General features: G+C 49.1%; 1 protein-coding gene across 1 annotated transcript in view; it reads left to right on the top strand.

Annotated features, from left to right (window-relative positions):
• RPS6KA2 (ribosomal protein S6 kinase A2) overlaps positions 1-17,299 on the top strand; it is a 349,845-nt gene that overhangs the window by 109,520 nt on the left and 223,026 nt on the right. Inside the window, exons 6-8 of the mRNA XM_063917551.1 lie at positions 1,735-1,841; positions 16,796-16,833; positions 16,939-17,081. Of these exons, the coding sequence (XP_063773621.1) occupies positions 1,735-1,841; positions 16,796-16,833; positions 16,939-17,081 (288 nt within the window). The remainder of the gene's footprint in view (positions 1-1,734; positions 1,842-16,795; positions 16,834-16,938; positions 17,082-17,299) is intronic.

Genomic DNA, 17,299 nt, shown 5'->3' with positions numbered 1-17,299 from the left:
AGTGCCAGATATGCCCCACAGTGCCAGATGTGCCAGATATGCCCCACAGTGCCAGATATGCCCCACAGTGCCAGATATGCCCCACAGTGCCAGGTGTGCCAGATATGCCCCACAGTGCCAGGTGTGCCAGATATGCCCCACAGTGCCAGGTGTGCCAGATATGCCCCACAGTGCCAGATGTGCCAGATATGCCCCACAGTGCTAGATACTTACCCTCCGTCGCTCCCGCGCTGTCGTCTGAAGGAGGGACACGGAGAGCGCAGCGCGCGGCTCTCCTGTGTCCCTCTTGCGTCTCCGGCGGCAGCGGCGTGTGTTAAAGGAAGTGCCGGTTCGTGCACTTCCTTTACCACACAGACGCCGCTGCCGCTGGAGATGCAGGAGGGACACAGGAGAGCCGCGCGCTGCGCTCTCCGTGTCCCTCCTTCAGACGACAGCACGGGAGCGACGGAGGGTAAGTATCTAGCACTGTGGGGCATATCTGGCACATCTGGCACTGTAGGGCATATCTGGCACACCTGGCACTGTGGGGCATATCTGGCACACATGGCACTGTGGGGCATATAACGCTGACTCGAGTATAAGCCGAGGTGGCTTTTTCAGCACAAATCAAAGTGCTGAAAAAGTCGGCTTATACTCGAGTATATACGGTAATCCTGTTTCTCCAATGATGGGAGCGAGGAGAGTTCAGGGAAGCCTGCCACACTCACCTTACTCCTGCTCACTCTCAGTCATTTCTCTGACAGGCTGTGTGTTGTCATCTGACAATGGCCCTCATTCCGAGTTGTTCGCTCGCTAGCTGCTTTTAGCAGCAGTGCAAACGCTAAGCCGCCGCCCTCTGGGAGTGTATCTTAGCTTAGCAGAAGTGCGAACGAAAGGATCACAGCGCTGCTACAAAAAAAATGTGCAGTTTCAGAGTAGCTCGAGACCTACTCCTAGCTTGCGATCACTTCAGACTACTTAGTTCCTGTTTTGACGTCACAAACACGTCTTGCGTTCTCCCAGCCACGCCTACGTTTTTCCAGCCACTCCTGCGATTTTATCTGGCACGCCTGCGTTTTTTCACCCCCCCCCCCCAAAACAGTCAGTTACCGCCCAGAAACACCCACTCCTATCAATCACTCAGCGGCCAGAGTGTGAAAGTACATCGCGCGTGCGCAGTGCGCACCATACGCATGCAGAATAGCCGATTTTTAGCCTGATCGCTGCGCTGCGAACAACGGCAGCTAGCGATCAACTCAGAATGAGGGCCAATATGCTGCCACAGTGTGCAGTAGACAGGGATTCACAGGGTAACCACTAGAAGGCATGATTGCCAGACACTAGTTAAGAAACCTCTACTATCCGTAGTTCACTTTAACCCAAAACTGAATTTCCAGTTTTAAGACAGTACTTTTGTTTAATTATGTTTCATTTTGTTGTTCATAAATATTATTTAACAGTATGATGCAGGGACTGTGTTTGTTTATAACCGATGGTCATTAAGGGAGACATTTACTAAGCAGTGATAAGAGCAGAGAAGTGAGCCAGTGGAGAAGATGCCCATGGCAACCAATCAGCACTGAAGTAACATCAAGAATTTGCATACTGTAAAATTATATAGAGCTGCAGATTGGTTGATGGGGCAACTTCTCCACTGGCTCACTTCTCCGTTCTTATCACTGCTTAGTAAATGTCCCCCTTAGTCTTAAAATAAATTTCAGCAATTGTGTGTAATCCTGTCTTTATGCCCAATAGGTTATGTTTACAGAAGAGGATGTCAAATTTTATCTAGCTGAATTAGCACTGGCATTAGATCATCTTCACAGTTTTGGCATTATTTATAGAGATCTAAAACCCGAAAAGTAAGTTTTGCCTGTATTACAGTATACTGTATGTACATTAGCTTCCAAACAGTGGAGCAGATGTATTAAGCCTGGAGAAGGGATAAAGCAGTGATAAGTGGAAGGTGATAACACACCGGCCAGTCAGCTCCTAATTGTAATTTTTTAAATCCATAATGATTGGCTGGTGCATTATCACCTTGCCTTTATCACTGCTTTATCACTTCTTTATACCTTCTCCAGACTTCATACATCTGCCCAGGGCCAGTGCTAGGGTGTTCGGCGCCCCCCTGCAAACTATAAATTTGCACCCTCCCTTACTTTAAAAAGGTACAGCGCACATAATGCCCCTGTAGCAGTGACGCTTATACACATAATGCTCCCTGTAGTAGTGCTGCTTACACACAATGCCCCCTGTAGCAGTGACGCTTACACACGCAACGCCTGCTATAGCAGTGATGCTTACACATGCAACGCCTCCTGTACCAGTGACGCTTGCACACGTAACACCCCCTGTAGCAGTGATACTTACACAAGTAACGCCCCCTCTAGCAGTGACGCTTACACACATAACGCCCACTGTAGAAGTGACGCTTACACACATAAAGCCTCCTGTAGCAGTGACGCTTACACACACAATGCCCCCTGTAGCAGTAACGCTTACACACACAATGCCCCCTGTAGCAGTGATGCTTACAAATGCAATGCCCCTTGTAGCAGTGATGCTTACACATGCAACACCTACTGTACCAGTGACGCTTACACATGTAACACCCCCTGTAGCAGTGACGCTTACACACGTAAAGCATCCTGTAGCAGTGACGCTTACACACACAATGTCCCCTGTAGCAGTGACGCTTACACACACAATTCCCCCTGTAGCAGTGATGCTTACACACGTAAAGCCTTCTGTGGCAGTGACGCTTACACACAAAATGTCCCCTGTAGCAGTGATGCTTACACATGCAACGCCTCCTGTACCAGTGACGCTTACACACGTAACACCGCCTGTAGCAGTGATGCTTACACAAGAAACGCCCCCTCTAGCAATGACGCTTACACACATAACGCCCCCTGTAGCAGTGACGCTTACACATGTAAAGCCTCCTGTAGCAGTGACGCTTACACACAATGCCCCCTGTAGCAGTGATACTTACACATGCAACGCCCCCTGTAGCAGTGATGCTTACACATGCAACGCCTCCTGTACCAGTGACGCTTACACACGTAACACCCCCTGTAGCAGTGATGCTTACACAAGTAACGCCCCCTCTAGCAGTGACGCTTACACACGTAAATCCCCCTGTAGCAGTGACACTTAAACACGCAATGCCCTTGTACCAGTGACGCTTATACATACTCAACACCCCCTGTACCAGTGATGCTTACACACACAATGCCCCCTGTAGCAGTGAAGCTTACACATGCAACGCCCACTGTACCAGTGACGCTTACACATGTAACGCCCCCTGTACCACTGATGCTTACACACACAATGCACCCTGTAGCAGTGATGCTTACACACACAACGCCCCCTGTAGCTGTGATGCTTACACACACAATGCCCCCTGTAGCAGTGATGCTTACACACACAATGCCCCCTGTAGCAGTGAAGCTTACACATGCAACACCCACTGTACCAGTGACGCTTACACACCTAACGCCCCCTGTACCAGTGATGTGTCAGGTTCGGTTTTGCTTGTGTCCCCGGAGGGGGCGCTAGTGGGTCAGTGGAGGTAGGATAGAAGAAGTGAGGAGGCTGGATTGGGTTTCTGCGCATCAGCGCAATGGTGTTTATTTAACATAAAAGTTCACACAATAAGGCAGCAGAATAACGTGCAGGAATAAACAAATAAAAGTATGCAATGGGAATGGTGCAGCTTGGAAGCTGAGAGTCTATGGAGGAAATGGTAATGATGGATAAGTTCACTGGTGTGAGAACCAGAATGGTTTAAAACGTGGAGCCAGCAGAGATGGTATTAAATGTGTAGCAAACCTGGTAGCAGATGCAGGAGACTCAGGTGGAAGTTCACAGAGCAGTTCGTTAAACTCAGGCAGCTAGCAAGCTGCTTCACAGGTGAGATGATGGAATGCACCTGGAGAGAGTCTCTACTGCAGAGGCTGAAGCACACTGCGGTTGTAGTTAGGTGTGGAGCCAATTACCAATGCAGGGGTTGCTGAGGCTTGTAGTTCCACGGAGATGTAGAAAGGTAACCAGGAACACAGAGGAACGGGTAGGTAACCAGGAACACGGAGGATCCAGGAAGGTAACCAGGAACACGGAGGAATCCAGGCACATGGGTCGCAGGAGTGACACAAAGTTCAGGACAACCACAGGCTCACCCTGCAGCTCCTGATATACCCCCTGGTGTGCAGACATTGGTTGGAGTGGGAAAAGGAGGTGCGGCCAAGCTCCGGATTGGCCGCCGTACTCTGACCGATGGAGACTGTCATGGCGGCGCCCATGCCGCGGCCCGGCGGGAAAAGGAGAATTCCTAGGCCCAGGATGACGTCTGGCGGCAGAGGAGCGGACGACAGCAGAACGTAGGGACCCCGGACGGAGTCCGCACCGACGGACAGACGTGGTTGTGGTGAGTCGATTCCTGACAGTACCCCCTCCTTTATGGGTGGGCACTGAACACCCACGTGGCTTGGAAGGATGAGTTCTGTGGAAGACACGGACCAACCTTGGAGCATGGACATCTGATGAATTTACCCAACTTCTCTCCTCAGGACCATAACCGGACCAGTCGATAAGGTATTGTAGATGACCGTACCGGCAACGGGAATCCAGAATCTTCTCTATCTCGAACTCCACGCCCCGCTGAGTTCGTACTTTGGGGCCGACTGGAAGAGCTCTTTGGAAGCGATTCAGGACTAACGGTCTGAGGAGAGAGACATGAAAGGCATTAGGTATTCATAGAGAAGGTGGTAACTTGAGCTTGTAGGCCACAGGACTGATGACTCTTTCGATGGGAAAGGGACCGATGAAACGTGGTGCAAATTTCATCGAGGGGACTCTAAGACGAAGGTTTCGGGTGGAAAGCCAAACCTTGTCACCAGGTTTCAGGCTAGGAACTGCACGTCTTTTGCGGTCAGCAAAGAACTTATACCGGCTAGAAGCCTTCTTGAGAGAAGCATGAATCTTCCTCCAGGTTGAAGAGAACTGACTCAAGACAGCAGTGGCAGCAGGAACATCAATGTGAGGAAGTTCTTGAAAATCTGGAACACGGGGATGTTGTCCATATACAGCAAAGAACGGAGTTGTTTCTGTAGCAGTATGGTAGCGGAAATTGTGGGCAAATTCAGCCCATGGGAGCAGGTCCAACCAGTCATCTTGAGAAGACGAAACATAAAGTCTTAAAAAGGTTTCTAACTCTTGGTTTACCCTCTCCGTCTGCCCATTCGTCTGAGGGTGGTAGGCTGACGAAAACTTGAGGTTGACTTGCATGGCAGAACAAAGGGCTCTCCAAAATCTTGCCACAAACTGAACTCCACGGTCAGATATAATTTTAGTGGGTAGTCCATGTAAGCGGAAAATCTCCCGTAGGAAGATTTGGGCAAGCTTTGGTGTGGAAGGAAGACCCTGGAGTGGTACAAAAGGGGCCATTTTGGTAAACCTGTCAACCACAACCCAGATGGTATTGAATCCTTGAGAAGAGGGAAGGTCAGAGATGAAATCCATGGACAAGTGTGACCAGGGACGGCTGGGAACAGATAATGGTTGTAACTGACCTGCTGGAGATTGTCGAGGAGTCTTGTGCTGCGCACACTTCGGGCAGGATACCACGAAATCTTTGATGTCAACTTTCATCTTCGGCCACCAGTATGTCTCAGAGAGGAACTTGAAAGTTTTCAGGACACCAGGATGCCCAGTGAATTTGGACTGATGAGCCCAAGACAGCAACTTGGAACGGAGTTCTGGGGAAACAAAAGTCTTACCAGGAGGTGGAGCAGGAGAAACTTGAGACGAAGCAAATACCACTGGACTCAGGATGGAATGCGGAACCGAGTCGGACGTCTCCTCTTCGGACTCCATAGATCGGGATAAAGCGTCTGCCTTGATATTCTGAGAACCTGGGCGGAAATGAAGCTTAAATTTAAAACGAGAGAAGAACATAGCCCACCGGGACTGGCGAGGATTGAGGCACTGGGCTGCCTTCAAATAAAGCAGATTTTTATGATCCGTATAGATGTTGAACGGAAATTTGGCCCCTTCCAGGAGATACCTCCATTCCTCAAGGGCCAGCTTGATCGCTAGTAGTTCTTGATCTCCAATGGAATAGTTAGCTTCTGCAGGGAGGAATTTACGAGAATAAAATCCACAAGGGTGAATCTTCTCATCAGTTCCCTTCTGGGAGAGAACAGCTCCAACTCCTACTGTGGAGGCATCCACCTCCAACTCGAATGGCTTGTTTACATCCGGTTGAGACAGAACTGGAGCAGACATAAAGGCCAGCTTGATCTTTTGAAATGCCGCTAAAGCTTCTTCTGACCAGTTGGAATGATCTGCCCCTTTCCGAGTTAAGTTGGTAATAGGAGCGATGAGAGTTGAAAATCCTCGGATAAACTTCCTATAATAATTGGCGAATCCCAGGAATCGCTGAATAGACTTGAGACTACTTGGAATGGACCAATTGGCAATGGCTTCCAACTTTGTTGGGTCCATCTGGAGATCCGATCCGGAAATTATATACCCCAGGAAGGGTATGGAGGGGACTTCGAAGGTACACTTGGATAATTTGCCGTAGAGACGGTTCTCACGAAGACGTCGGAGGACCTCACGGACTTGCAGACGATGAGAAGAGAGATCTTGGGAGAAGATGAGGATATCATCCAGGTAAACTACGAGGTATTTGTACAGAACGTCATGGAAGATTTCGTTAACAAAGTGCTGGAACACTGCTGGGGCATTGCTCAACCCGAATGGCATTACCAGGTACTCGTAATGACCATCTCGAGTATTAAAAGCTGTCTTCCATTCGTCACCACTACGGATTCTGATGAGGTTGTAGGCACCGCGGAGATCTAACTTGGTGAAGATGCGGGCTCCCTTAACTCTATCAAACAATTCAGTGATGAGTGGTAATGGATAACTGTTTTTGATGGTAATGTCATTGAGACCCCGGTAGTCAGTGCATGGACGTAATCCTCCATCCTTTTTTTTAACAAAGAAGAAGCCCGCACCAGCGGGTGAAGATGAGGGACGAATAAATCCTTTCTGTAAGTTCTCCCTGATGTAGTCGCTCATCGCCTCAGTTTCAGGAACGGATAACGGATAGGTACGCCCCCTTGGTGGTTTCTTGCCGGGAATGAGGTCAATGGGGCAATCCCACTCTCTATGGGGCGGCAGAACATCAGCGGCCTTTTCACTGAAGACGTAAGAGAAATCTTGGTAAGCCGCAGGAAGATCTGACTGGGTTTTGACTTCAGAAGACTTGATAGGACAAACTTGGGCTAAGCAGGACTGGCGACAATGTGAACCCCAGGAAGTGAGTTGTAACGTAGACCAATCAATCTGCGGATTATGTAGTTGGAGCCAGGGCATTCCCAACACGATCTCCTGGGTTGCCTGAGGAATAACTAAAAACTTTATTAATTCAGAATGCAGGAACCCGACTCCCAGAACCACTGGTCTGGTTTGGTGAGATATATTCCCCTTGGAGATTCGGCTCCCATCTACTGCAGTGATGTAGACTGGATATGAGAGTTCGCAGATAGGCAAACGAAACTTATCCACCGCAGCTTGAGTGATGAAGTTTCCTGCGGCTCCACAGTCCACTAACGCAGATGCAGACTGAAGACCATCTGTAGTCTCTAAAGTCACAGGAAGAATGAGGTCTTGGTTTGAAGGAGCTTATCTAGAAGATCCCAACTTGACTCCTCCTTTACAAGTCAGGATCTGGCATTTCCCGAACGCACTGTACAAGAATTGATCTGGTGACCTGCAGCCGCACAATAACGACACAGTCTCTCACGGAGTCTTCTTGACCGCTCCTCAGGAGTTAAGCGGGACTTATTAATTTGCATAGGCTCATCAGAAGGTGGAGGCTGAAATTGTACTGAAGGTACCATTCTTGACTTGCGCGGCTCACTACGAGCACGCTCACTGTTGCGTTCATGGATGCGAGAGTCCAACTTGATACATAGAGAAATCAGTTCAGGCAATTGCTCAGGGACATCGCGGGTTGCCAGTTCATCCTTGATCCGATCTGAAAGTCCATGCCAGAAGGCTGCTACCAGGGCTTGATTATTCCACTGAATCTCTGCGGCTAACGTCTGGAACTGGATGACATATTGTCCCATACTCCGGGTACCTTGACGAAGCTGAATAAGGTCTGCAGAGGCTGATGTTGCACGACCTGGCTCGTCAAAGATACGTCTGAAGGTTGACACGAATTCAGCGTAGTTGTTCATCAGAGGGTCAGCACGTTCCCACAGAGGAGACACCCAACTCAAGGCAGAACCAGAGAGCAGTGAGATAATGTAGGCAACCTTGGATCTTGACGTGGGGAAATTGTGTGATAATAATTCAAACTGGATTTCACATTGGTTAAGGAACCCGCGACATAGCTTCGGACTGCCATCATATTTGCTAGGCACAGGCAGGTGCAAGCGTGACACTGGAGCTGATGCAGCCGGCGTAGAAGAACTCACAGCACTTGCAGGTGCTGGGATAACTGGAACTGGAGTAGCAAGTACACTAGGCAGGGTTTGCTGTAGTGTATCAATCCGGGAGGACATCCCTTGCAGAAACTGGAACATCTGCTGCTGCACAGCCTCTTGACCATCCAAGCGGGAGACCAGATTTTGTAAGGCCCCTGACCCCACACTCTGACCACCGTCCGAGTCCATCGGTCCTGAACTTACTGTCAGGTTCGGTTTTGCCTGTGTCCCCGGAGGGGGCGCTAGTGGGTCAGTGGAGGTAGGATAGAAGAAGTGAGGAGGCTGGATTGGGTTTCTGCGCATCAGCGCAATGGTGTTTATTTAACATAAAAGTTCACACAATAAGGCAGCAGAATAACGTGCAGGAATAAACAAATAAAAGTATGCAATGGGAATGGTGCAGCTTGGAAGCTGAGAGTCTATGGAGGAAATGGTAATGATGGATAAGTTCACTGGTGTGAGAACCAGAATGGTTTAAAACGTGGAGCCAGCAGAGATGGTATTAAATGTGTAGCAAACCTGGTAGCAGATGCAGGAGACTCAGGTGGAAGTTCACAGAGCAGTTCGTTAAACTCAGGCAGCTAGCAAGCTGCTTCACAGGTGAGATGATGGAATGCACCTGGAGAGAGTCTCTACTGCAGAGGCTGAAGCACACTGTGGTTGTAGTTAGGTGTGGAGCCAAATACCAATGCAGGGGTTGCTGATGCTTGTAGTTCCACAGAGATGTAGAAAGGTAACCAGGAACACAGAGGAACGTTTAGGTAACCAGGAACACGGAGGATCCAGGAAGGTAACCAGGAACACGGAGGAATCCAGGCACATGGGTTGCAGGAGTGACACAAAGTTCAGGACAACCACAGGCTCACCCTGCAGCTCCTGATATACCCCCTGGTGTGCAGACATTGGTTAGAGTGGGAAAAGGAGGTGCGGCCAAGCTCCGGATTGGCCGCCGTACTCTGACCGATGGAGACTGTCATGGCGGCGCCCATGCCGCGGCCCGGCGGGAACGCGGTGTGCTCACACGCCCGCTGTTACAGGAGCGTTCCTAGGCCCAGTATGACGTCTGGCGGCAGAGGAGCGGACGACAGCAGAACGTAGGGACCCCGGACGGAGTCCGCACCGACGGACAGACGTGGTTGTGGTGAGTCGATTCCTGACATTATGCTTACACACACAATGCCCCCTGTAGCAGTGATGCTTACACATGCAACACCTCCTGTACCAGTGACGCTTACACATGTAACACCCCCTCTAGCAGTGATGCTTAGACAAGTAATGCCCCCTCTAGCCGTGACGCTTACACACATAACGCCCCCTGTAGCAGTGACGCTTACACACGTAAAGCCTCCTGTAGCAGTGACGCTTACACACACAATGCCCCCTGTAGCACTGACGCTTACACACACAATTCCCCCTGCAGCAGTGATGCTTACACACGTAAAGCCTTCTGTGGCAGTGACGCTTACACACACAATGTCCCCTGTAGCAGTGATGCTTACACATGCAACGCCTCCTGTACCAGTGACGCTTACACACGTAACACCCCCTGTAGCAGTGATGCTTACACAAGTAACGCCCCCTCTAGCAGTGACGCTTACACACATAACGCCCCCTGTAGCAGTGACGCTTACACATGTAAAGCCTCCTGAAGCAGTGACGCTTACACACACAATGCCCCCTGTAGCAGTGATACTTACACATGCAACGCCCCCTGTAGCAGTGATGCTTACACATGCAACACCTCCTGTACCAGTGATGCTTACACATGTAACACCCCCTCTAGCAGTGATGCTTACAGAAGTAACGCCCCCTCTAGCAGTGACGCTTACACACATAACGCCCCCTGTAGCAGTGACGCTTACACGCGTAAATCCCCCTGTAGCAGTGACACTTAAACACGCAATGCCCTTGTACCAGTGACGCTTATACATACTCAATGCCCCCTGTAGCACTGATGCTTACACACACAATACACCCTGTAGCAGTGATGCTTACACACACAACGCCCCCTGTAACTGTGATGCTTACACACACAATGCCCCCTGTAGCAGTGATGCTTACACACACAATGCCCCCTGTAGCAGTGAAGCTTACACATGCAACACCCACTGTACCAGTGACGCTTACACACCTAACGCCCCCTGTACCAGTGATGCTTACACACACAATGCCCCCTGTAGCAGTGAAGCTTACACATGCAACGCCCACTGTACCAGTGACGCTTACACATGTAACGCCCCCTGTACCACTGATGCTTACACACACAATGCACCCTGTAGCAGTGATGCTTACACACACAACGCCCCCTGTAGCTGTGATGCTTACACATGCAACACCCACTGTACCACTGACGCTTACACACCTAACGCCCCCTGTACCAGTGATGCTTACACACACAATGCCCCCTGTAGCAGTGATGCTTACACATGCAACACCTCCTGTACCAGTGACACCCCCTCTAGCAGTGATGCTTACACAAGTAATGCCCCCTCTAGCCGTGATGCTTACACACATAACGCCCCCTGTAGCAGTGACGCTTACACACGTAAAGCCTCCTGTAGCAGTGACGCTTACACACACAATGCCCCCTGTAGCAGTGACGCTTACACACACAATTCCCCCTGCAGCAGTGATGCTTACACACGTAAAGCCTTCTGTGGCAGTGACGCTTACACACACAATGTCCCCTGTAGCAGTGATGCTTACACATGCAACGCCTCCTGTACCAGTGACGCTTACACACGTAACACCCCCTGTAGCAGTGATGCTTACACAAGTAACGCCCCCTCTAGCAGTGACGCTTACACACATAACGCCCCCTGCAGCAGTGACGCTTACACATGTAAAGCCTCCTGAAGCAGTGACGCTTACACACACAATGCCCCCTGTAGCAGTGATACTTACACATGCAACGCCCCCTGTAGCAGTGATGCTTACACATGCAACACCTCCTGTACCAGTAATGCTTACACATGTAACACCCCCTCTAGCAGTGATGCTTACACAAGTAACGCCCCCTCTAGCAGAGACACTTACACACATAACGCCCCCTGTAGCAGTGACGCTTACACACGTAAAGCCTCCTGTAGCAGTGACGCTTACACACACAATGCTCCCTGTAGCAGTAACGCTTACACACACAATGCTCCCTGTAGCAGTGACGCTTACACACACAATTCCCCCTGTAGCAGTGATGCTTACACACGTAAAGCCTTCTGTGGCAGTGACGCTTACACACAAAATGTCCCCTGTAGCAGTGATGCTTACACATGCAACGCCTCCTGTACCAGTGACGCTTACACACGTAACACCGCCTATAGCAGTGATGCTTACACAAGTAACGCTCCTCTAGCAGTGACGCTTACACACATAACGCCCCCTGTAGCAGTGACGCTTACACATGTAAAGCCTCCTGTAGCAGTGACGCTTATACACACAATGCCCCCTGTAGCAGTGATACTTACACATGCAACGCCCCTGTAGCAGTGATGCTTACACATGCAACGCCTCCTGTACCAGTGACGCTTACACACGTAACACCCCCTGTAGCAGTGATGCTTACACAAGTAACGCCCCCTCTAGCAGTGACGCTTACACACATAACGCCCCCTGTAGCAGTGACGCTTACACACGTAAATCCCCCTGTAGCAGTGACACTTAAACACGCAATGCCCTTGTACCAGTGACGCTTATACATACTCAACGCCCCCTGTAGCACTGATGCTTACACACACAATGCACCCTGTAGCAGTGATGCTTACACACACATCGCCCCCTGTAGCTGTGATGCTTACACACACACAATGCCCCCTGTAGCAGTGATGCTTACACACACAATGCCCCCTGTAGCAGTGAAGCTTACACATGCAACACCCACTGTACCAGTGACGCTTACACACCTAACGCCCCCTGTACCAGTGATGCTTACACACACAATGCCCCCTGTAGCAGTGAAGCTTACACATGCAACGCCCACTGTACCAGTGACGCTTACACATGTAACGCCCCCTGTACCAGTGATGCTTACACACATTATGCTGTACAGTCACACATACACACCACATACATACATACATACATACATACATACATACATACATACTGTACATACATTACACACATACATATATATAGATACTGTATACATATACATACACTCACACACTTACTTTCACTCATTCACTCACTCACTCTCTTTCCAGCCATTTACCTAAGGAAGTCTTGTTGCTGGAGCTGTAGCAGCTCATCCTCCTATGTAGCAGGCTGCAGCCTGGTCCCGTGTAGCCACGCCCCTTATTCCCTGTGTAGCTCTGCGCCCTTTTAGGTCCGCACACTGCCCTATGAGTCTGTCACAGTAGAGGGGGAGAGGAGGTTTCATGCTGCTGACACCGCTGTCTGTCAGAGTGTGAAGCTCCATACACGCTAGCCGAGCCCCAGCCGACGCCGACATTGGCAGCAGCGGAAACCCGGCAGACTGATGACATCGGCAAGTGCATATACACTTGCCAATGCCAGCAGGGAAGGGAGCGACAGTAGGGAGGAGGGTGGCATGAGGAACGACACCTATACTGCATCTGCAGCATGGCTGTCATTAATGAGAACCTCCCTCATTTGTACATGTTCAGACGAGGGAGGGGGTAGTTAACAATGCACGGGAGCACGCATCGTTAACGACATTGAATGTACACACTAGACGAGATTGTAAAAGATCTCACTCAGATTGGCTCTTCTGAGCGAGATCTTTTACTTTCTCGTCTAGTGTGTATGGGGCTTTACAGGCGCAGCAGCAGCCGGCAGCAGCAGCAGCCAGCAGCAGCAGCAGGGACATCAGCTCAGCACAGGGATGCAGAGAGCAGGGAGAGCGCCTCTCCAGTCTGGCGCCTTCCTGCTTTGCATTCCTTTGCTGAGCGAGTAGCGCCGGGCCTGCATCTGCCTCAATATCTTGTAAAATGGGAGTAAGCTACAGAGGTTGAAGCAGTGTTCTCACTGTTCCCGGACTAGATTCCTCTGTTACTGTGGGTCCTGTACACTAACTTTATTTTGCGACTGTTCTAATGTTTTCAGGTATCGCAGGCAATTTAAAAAAACATGACACCAGATAGTATACTATTTTGTACTGTATAGTCTAGTTATCATTAAACACTTGACGGATGGTCCCAGAAAGCAGACAATTTTAACGGGTACCCACAAATATTAAGGATCTCACAGATGGAGGCATAGAGGGATGTACTATGGAGGAATTGGAGCAGATAGAGGGATTGTAATATGGAGGGATATACTATGGAGGGCTTGCAGCAGATATATCCTCCATTTTCATCTGTAAATGCACCTTTCATAGGTTTCTACTTGGCTTTTGTGCCTCCTAATTTACCAAGCTTGCTGCTGGGGCCCCGAAATAGGAAGCATTGGGATAGCTTTATGCTCTCACACTGCTTCCTGCTCTTCCCCAATACAGGAAACCTGAACCAGGAAGCAGTAATTTGTGATAGCTTTACGCTCTCACACTGCTCCATGTTCTCCCCCAATACGAGGACCCGAACCAGGAAGCAATGTGATAGCTTTACCCTCTCACACTGCTCCCTGCTCTTCACCAGTACAGGGACCTGAACCAGGAAGCAGTGTGATAGCTTTACCCTCTCACACTGCTCCCTGCTTTCCCCCAATATGAGGACCTGAACCAGGAAGCAGTGTGATAGCTTTACCCTCTCACACTGCTACCTGCTCTCCACCAATACGGGACCCGAACCAGGAAGCAGTGTGATAGCTTTACCCTCTCACACTGCTACCTGCTCTCCACCATTACGGGGATCGGAACCAGGAAGGAGTGTAATAGATTTATATTCTCACACTGCTCCCTGCTATCTCCCAATACGGGGACCCGAACCAGGAAGCAGTGTGATAGCTTTACCTTCTCACACTGCTCCCTGCTCTCTCCCAATATGGGGATCCGAACCAGGAAGCAGTGTGATAGCTTTACCCTCTCACATTGCTCCCTGCTCTCCCCAATATGGGGACCCGAACCAGGAAGCAGTGTGATAGCTTTACCCTCTCACACTGCTCCCTGCTCTCCACCAATATGGGGATCCAAACCAGGAAGCAGTGTGATAGCTTAACCCTCTCACACTGCTCCCTGCTCTCCCCCTATACGGGGATCCGAACCAGGAAGCAGTGTGATAGCTTTACCTTCTCACACTGCTACCTGCTCTCCACCAACATGGGGATCCGAACCAGGAAGCAGTGTGATAGATTTACCCTCTCACTGCTCTCCCCCAATAAGGGGACCTGAACCAGGAAGCAGTGAGATAGCTTTACACTCTCACACTGATCCCTGCTCTCCACCAATGCGGGAACGCCGAACCAGGAGGCAGTGTGATAGCTTTACCCTCTCACACTGCTAAATGCTCTCCACCAATACGGGGATCCGAACCAGGAAGCAGTGTGATAGATTTACCCTCACACACTGCTCCCTGCTATCCCCCAATACGGGGATCTGAACCAGGAAGCAGTGCGATAGCTTTACCCTCTCACACTGATCCCTGCTCTCCATCAATGCGGGAACTCCGAACCAGGAAGCAGTGTGATAGCTTTACCCTCTCACACTGCTAAATGCTCTCCACCAATACGGGGATCCGAACCAGGAAGCAGGGTGATAGATTTACCCTCTCACATTGCTCCCTGCTCTTCGCCAGGCAGAGGACCCGAACCAATGATTATTGGCACACAGCGCATGTGTACACAACCAAACAGAAGACACACATCAAGTCTGGTTTTTACAATCGTTCCTAGGTATCTGCGAATACAGTCGCGATCGCATTTAGCAACGATAAAAAGGAGTGGTGGAGGTGTGTCAGTGGGTTGGGTCCACAATGTCTGCATATGCGAAAAAGATTGCAGAAATTGCAAACGCTTCCACAACGCAGGCTAAGCAGCAAGAGAGCAACGCAGACTGTAGAAGTACTGATGGCAGCAACTCCGATGGTTAAGCTAATAATTGCAAAATCACGGGCAGCTGATGGTGTTCATAGTGGTGCAGAGAATGCAGTTTAGTGTGCTGCATGCCAAATTAAATAAATGTTTTTTTTTTTAAATCTACAAAATTACACTTTTCTTTAGGTATGTATAGACATTGCACACATACAAAGTGTCAAGTGTTGTTGGTAGAATAATACAATTACATTATAAATGTCAATTCTAATAAATGCACTTTTGTTTCACTAAAGAAAAGAAAATATTTGTATATTTAATTGGAAGATTGTATATTAGGGTGTGCAGAGTGTAGCAGAGGAAATCGCTGTTGAAAGATAACTCATTTGCTACACATTAAGGTCAGATTGAACAGACTTTTTGAATTGCTTTGTATGGATAGAGTTTGTCTAGTGATTCTAAGGTATACGGTTAACCGCCGTCCCATATTCCCACTTGGGTGGTGGGTCTACACAACCACCTGAGTGGGAATATAACCTATGGGGAGCAAAGCTCGCCACCAGGCCCGATGCGTGGCAAATGCAGCGGGGCCGCTAGAGCACTCGCTGCGCTCGCTGCCAGTATGCCAGCTGCTGGGATGTTGCTGTTGGGATACTGACAGATGACATCCCGATAACCAGTATATCGTATGTATTCCGCTTCTAGTGCTATATGATGCTTCTAGTGTTATATGATGCCCAATTTTCTTTGAATGGGCATATTCAATTAGGCATAGGGTTTACAGCGTGGGGAAAATCTACAGGTTTCACGCCCAAAGCTATTCATCTACTTAGCATCAGGGGTGCTTTAAGAAAAGAGGAGGCCCAGGTGCAGTCTCCTCCATTCGGGCCCCCTCCTCTCTGCCGGCTGCAGACTCTACTGCACAGAACTCTGTGAAAATGGGCAAAGTTCCATTTTCACAGTGATTTAACAACTCTCTGACATCAACGCGGGACTCCGGAGGGTGAGTATTCAAATAATGGGTGCAGCGTGTGCGGTGTGGGCCCATGTGCACTGCACACACTGCACCCATTATAAATACGCCAGTGCTTAGCATCTTCCCTGACCGGTACCCAAGGTTTTAATCATAGCCGCATAAAATGCAGGAATCTATGGGTTTCCCTGTGCGTTAAATCCTAAGGGTGCATTTTAACACAGACAGATACAGGACCAAACTGTAAACCCTATGGCTAATTGGATATGTCTCATACTGAATCTTTACTACCAACCAACTTAACTATTCTGAAATTTAAAGTAAGTAATTCATATTTGTTTTTAGATTTTAGCCTTATATACTGTAACTTATGACTAAAGTTTCCTTTAATCAGCCTTCTGTATTATTTTAGTATTCTTCTAGATGATGAAGGACACATCAAAGTCACAGGTAAGAAACAACTAGATGCTTTCCTTGGTAAATGCCTTAGGATTACAACTACATATTGCACTAAAAGGTCTCTCTCTCTCTCTCTCTCACTCACTCACTCTTAAGATTTTGGGTTGAGCAAAGAGTCTATTGACCATGACAAAAGAGCATATTCATTCTGTGGAACAATAGAATATATGGCACCTGAAGTGGTCAGTCGGAAGGGACACACACAGAGTGCTGACTGGTGGTCATTTGGCGTTCTCATGGTAATTTCACTTACATTGTTATTATTATTATTGTTTATTTATATGGCACCACAAGGGTGCTGTAGCTCCTAACAAAGTACAAGAAAATAATGAACAACAGTTTAAGACAATGGGCGGTATCCTATCAGTCCCGATGTGATTTTGACCAATCAAAACGGATGGATATTGCAATTAGGGTGGCCAATCCCGGGATCGGGATCAGCGAGATCCCGGGATTT

Source organism: Pseudophryne corroboree, chromosome 4 (genome assembly GCF_028390025.1).
Source record: "Pseudophryne corroboree isolate aPseCor3 chromosome 4, aPseCor3.hap2, whole genome shotgun sequence".
In the NCBI taxonomy this organism is placed as follows: Eukaryota; Metazoa; Chordata; class Amphibia; order Anura; family Myobatrachidae; genus Pseudophryne; species Pseudophryne corroboree.
Note: the sequence above shows the minus strand (reverse complement) of the source record. Positions and strands in the feature narration are given on the sequence as shown.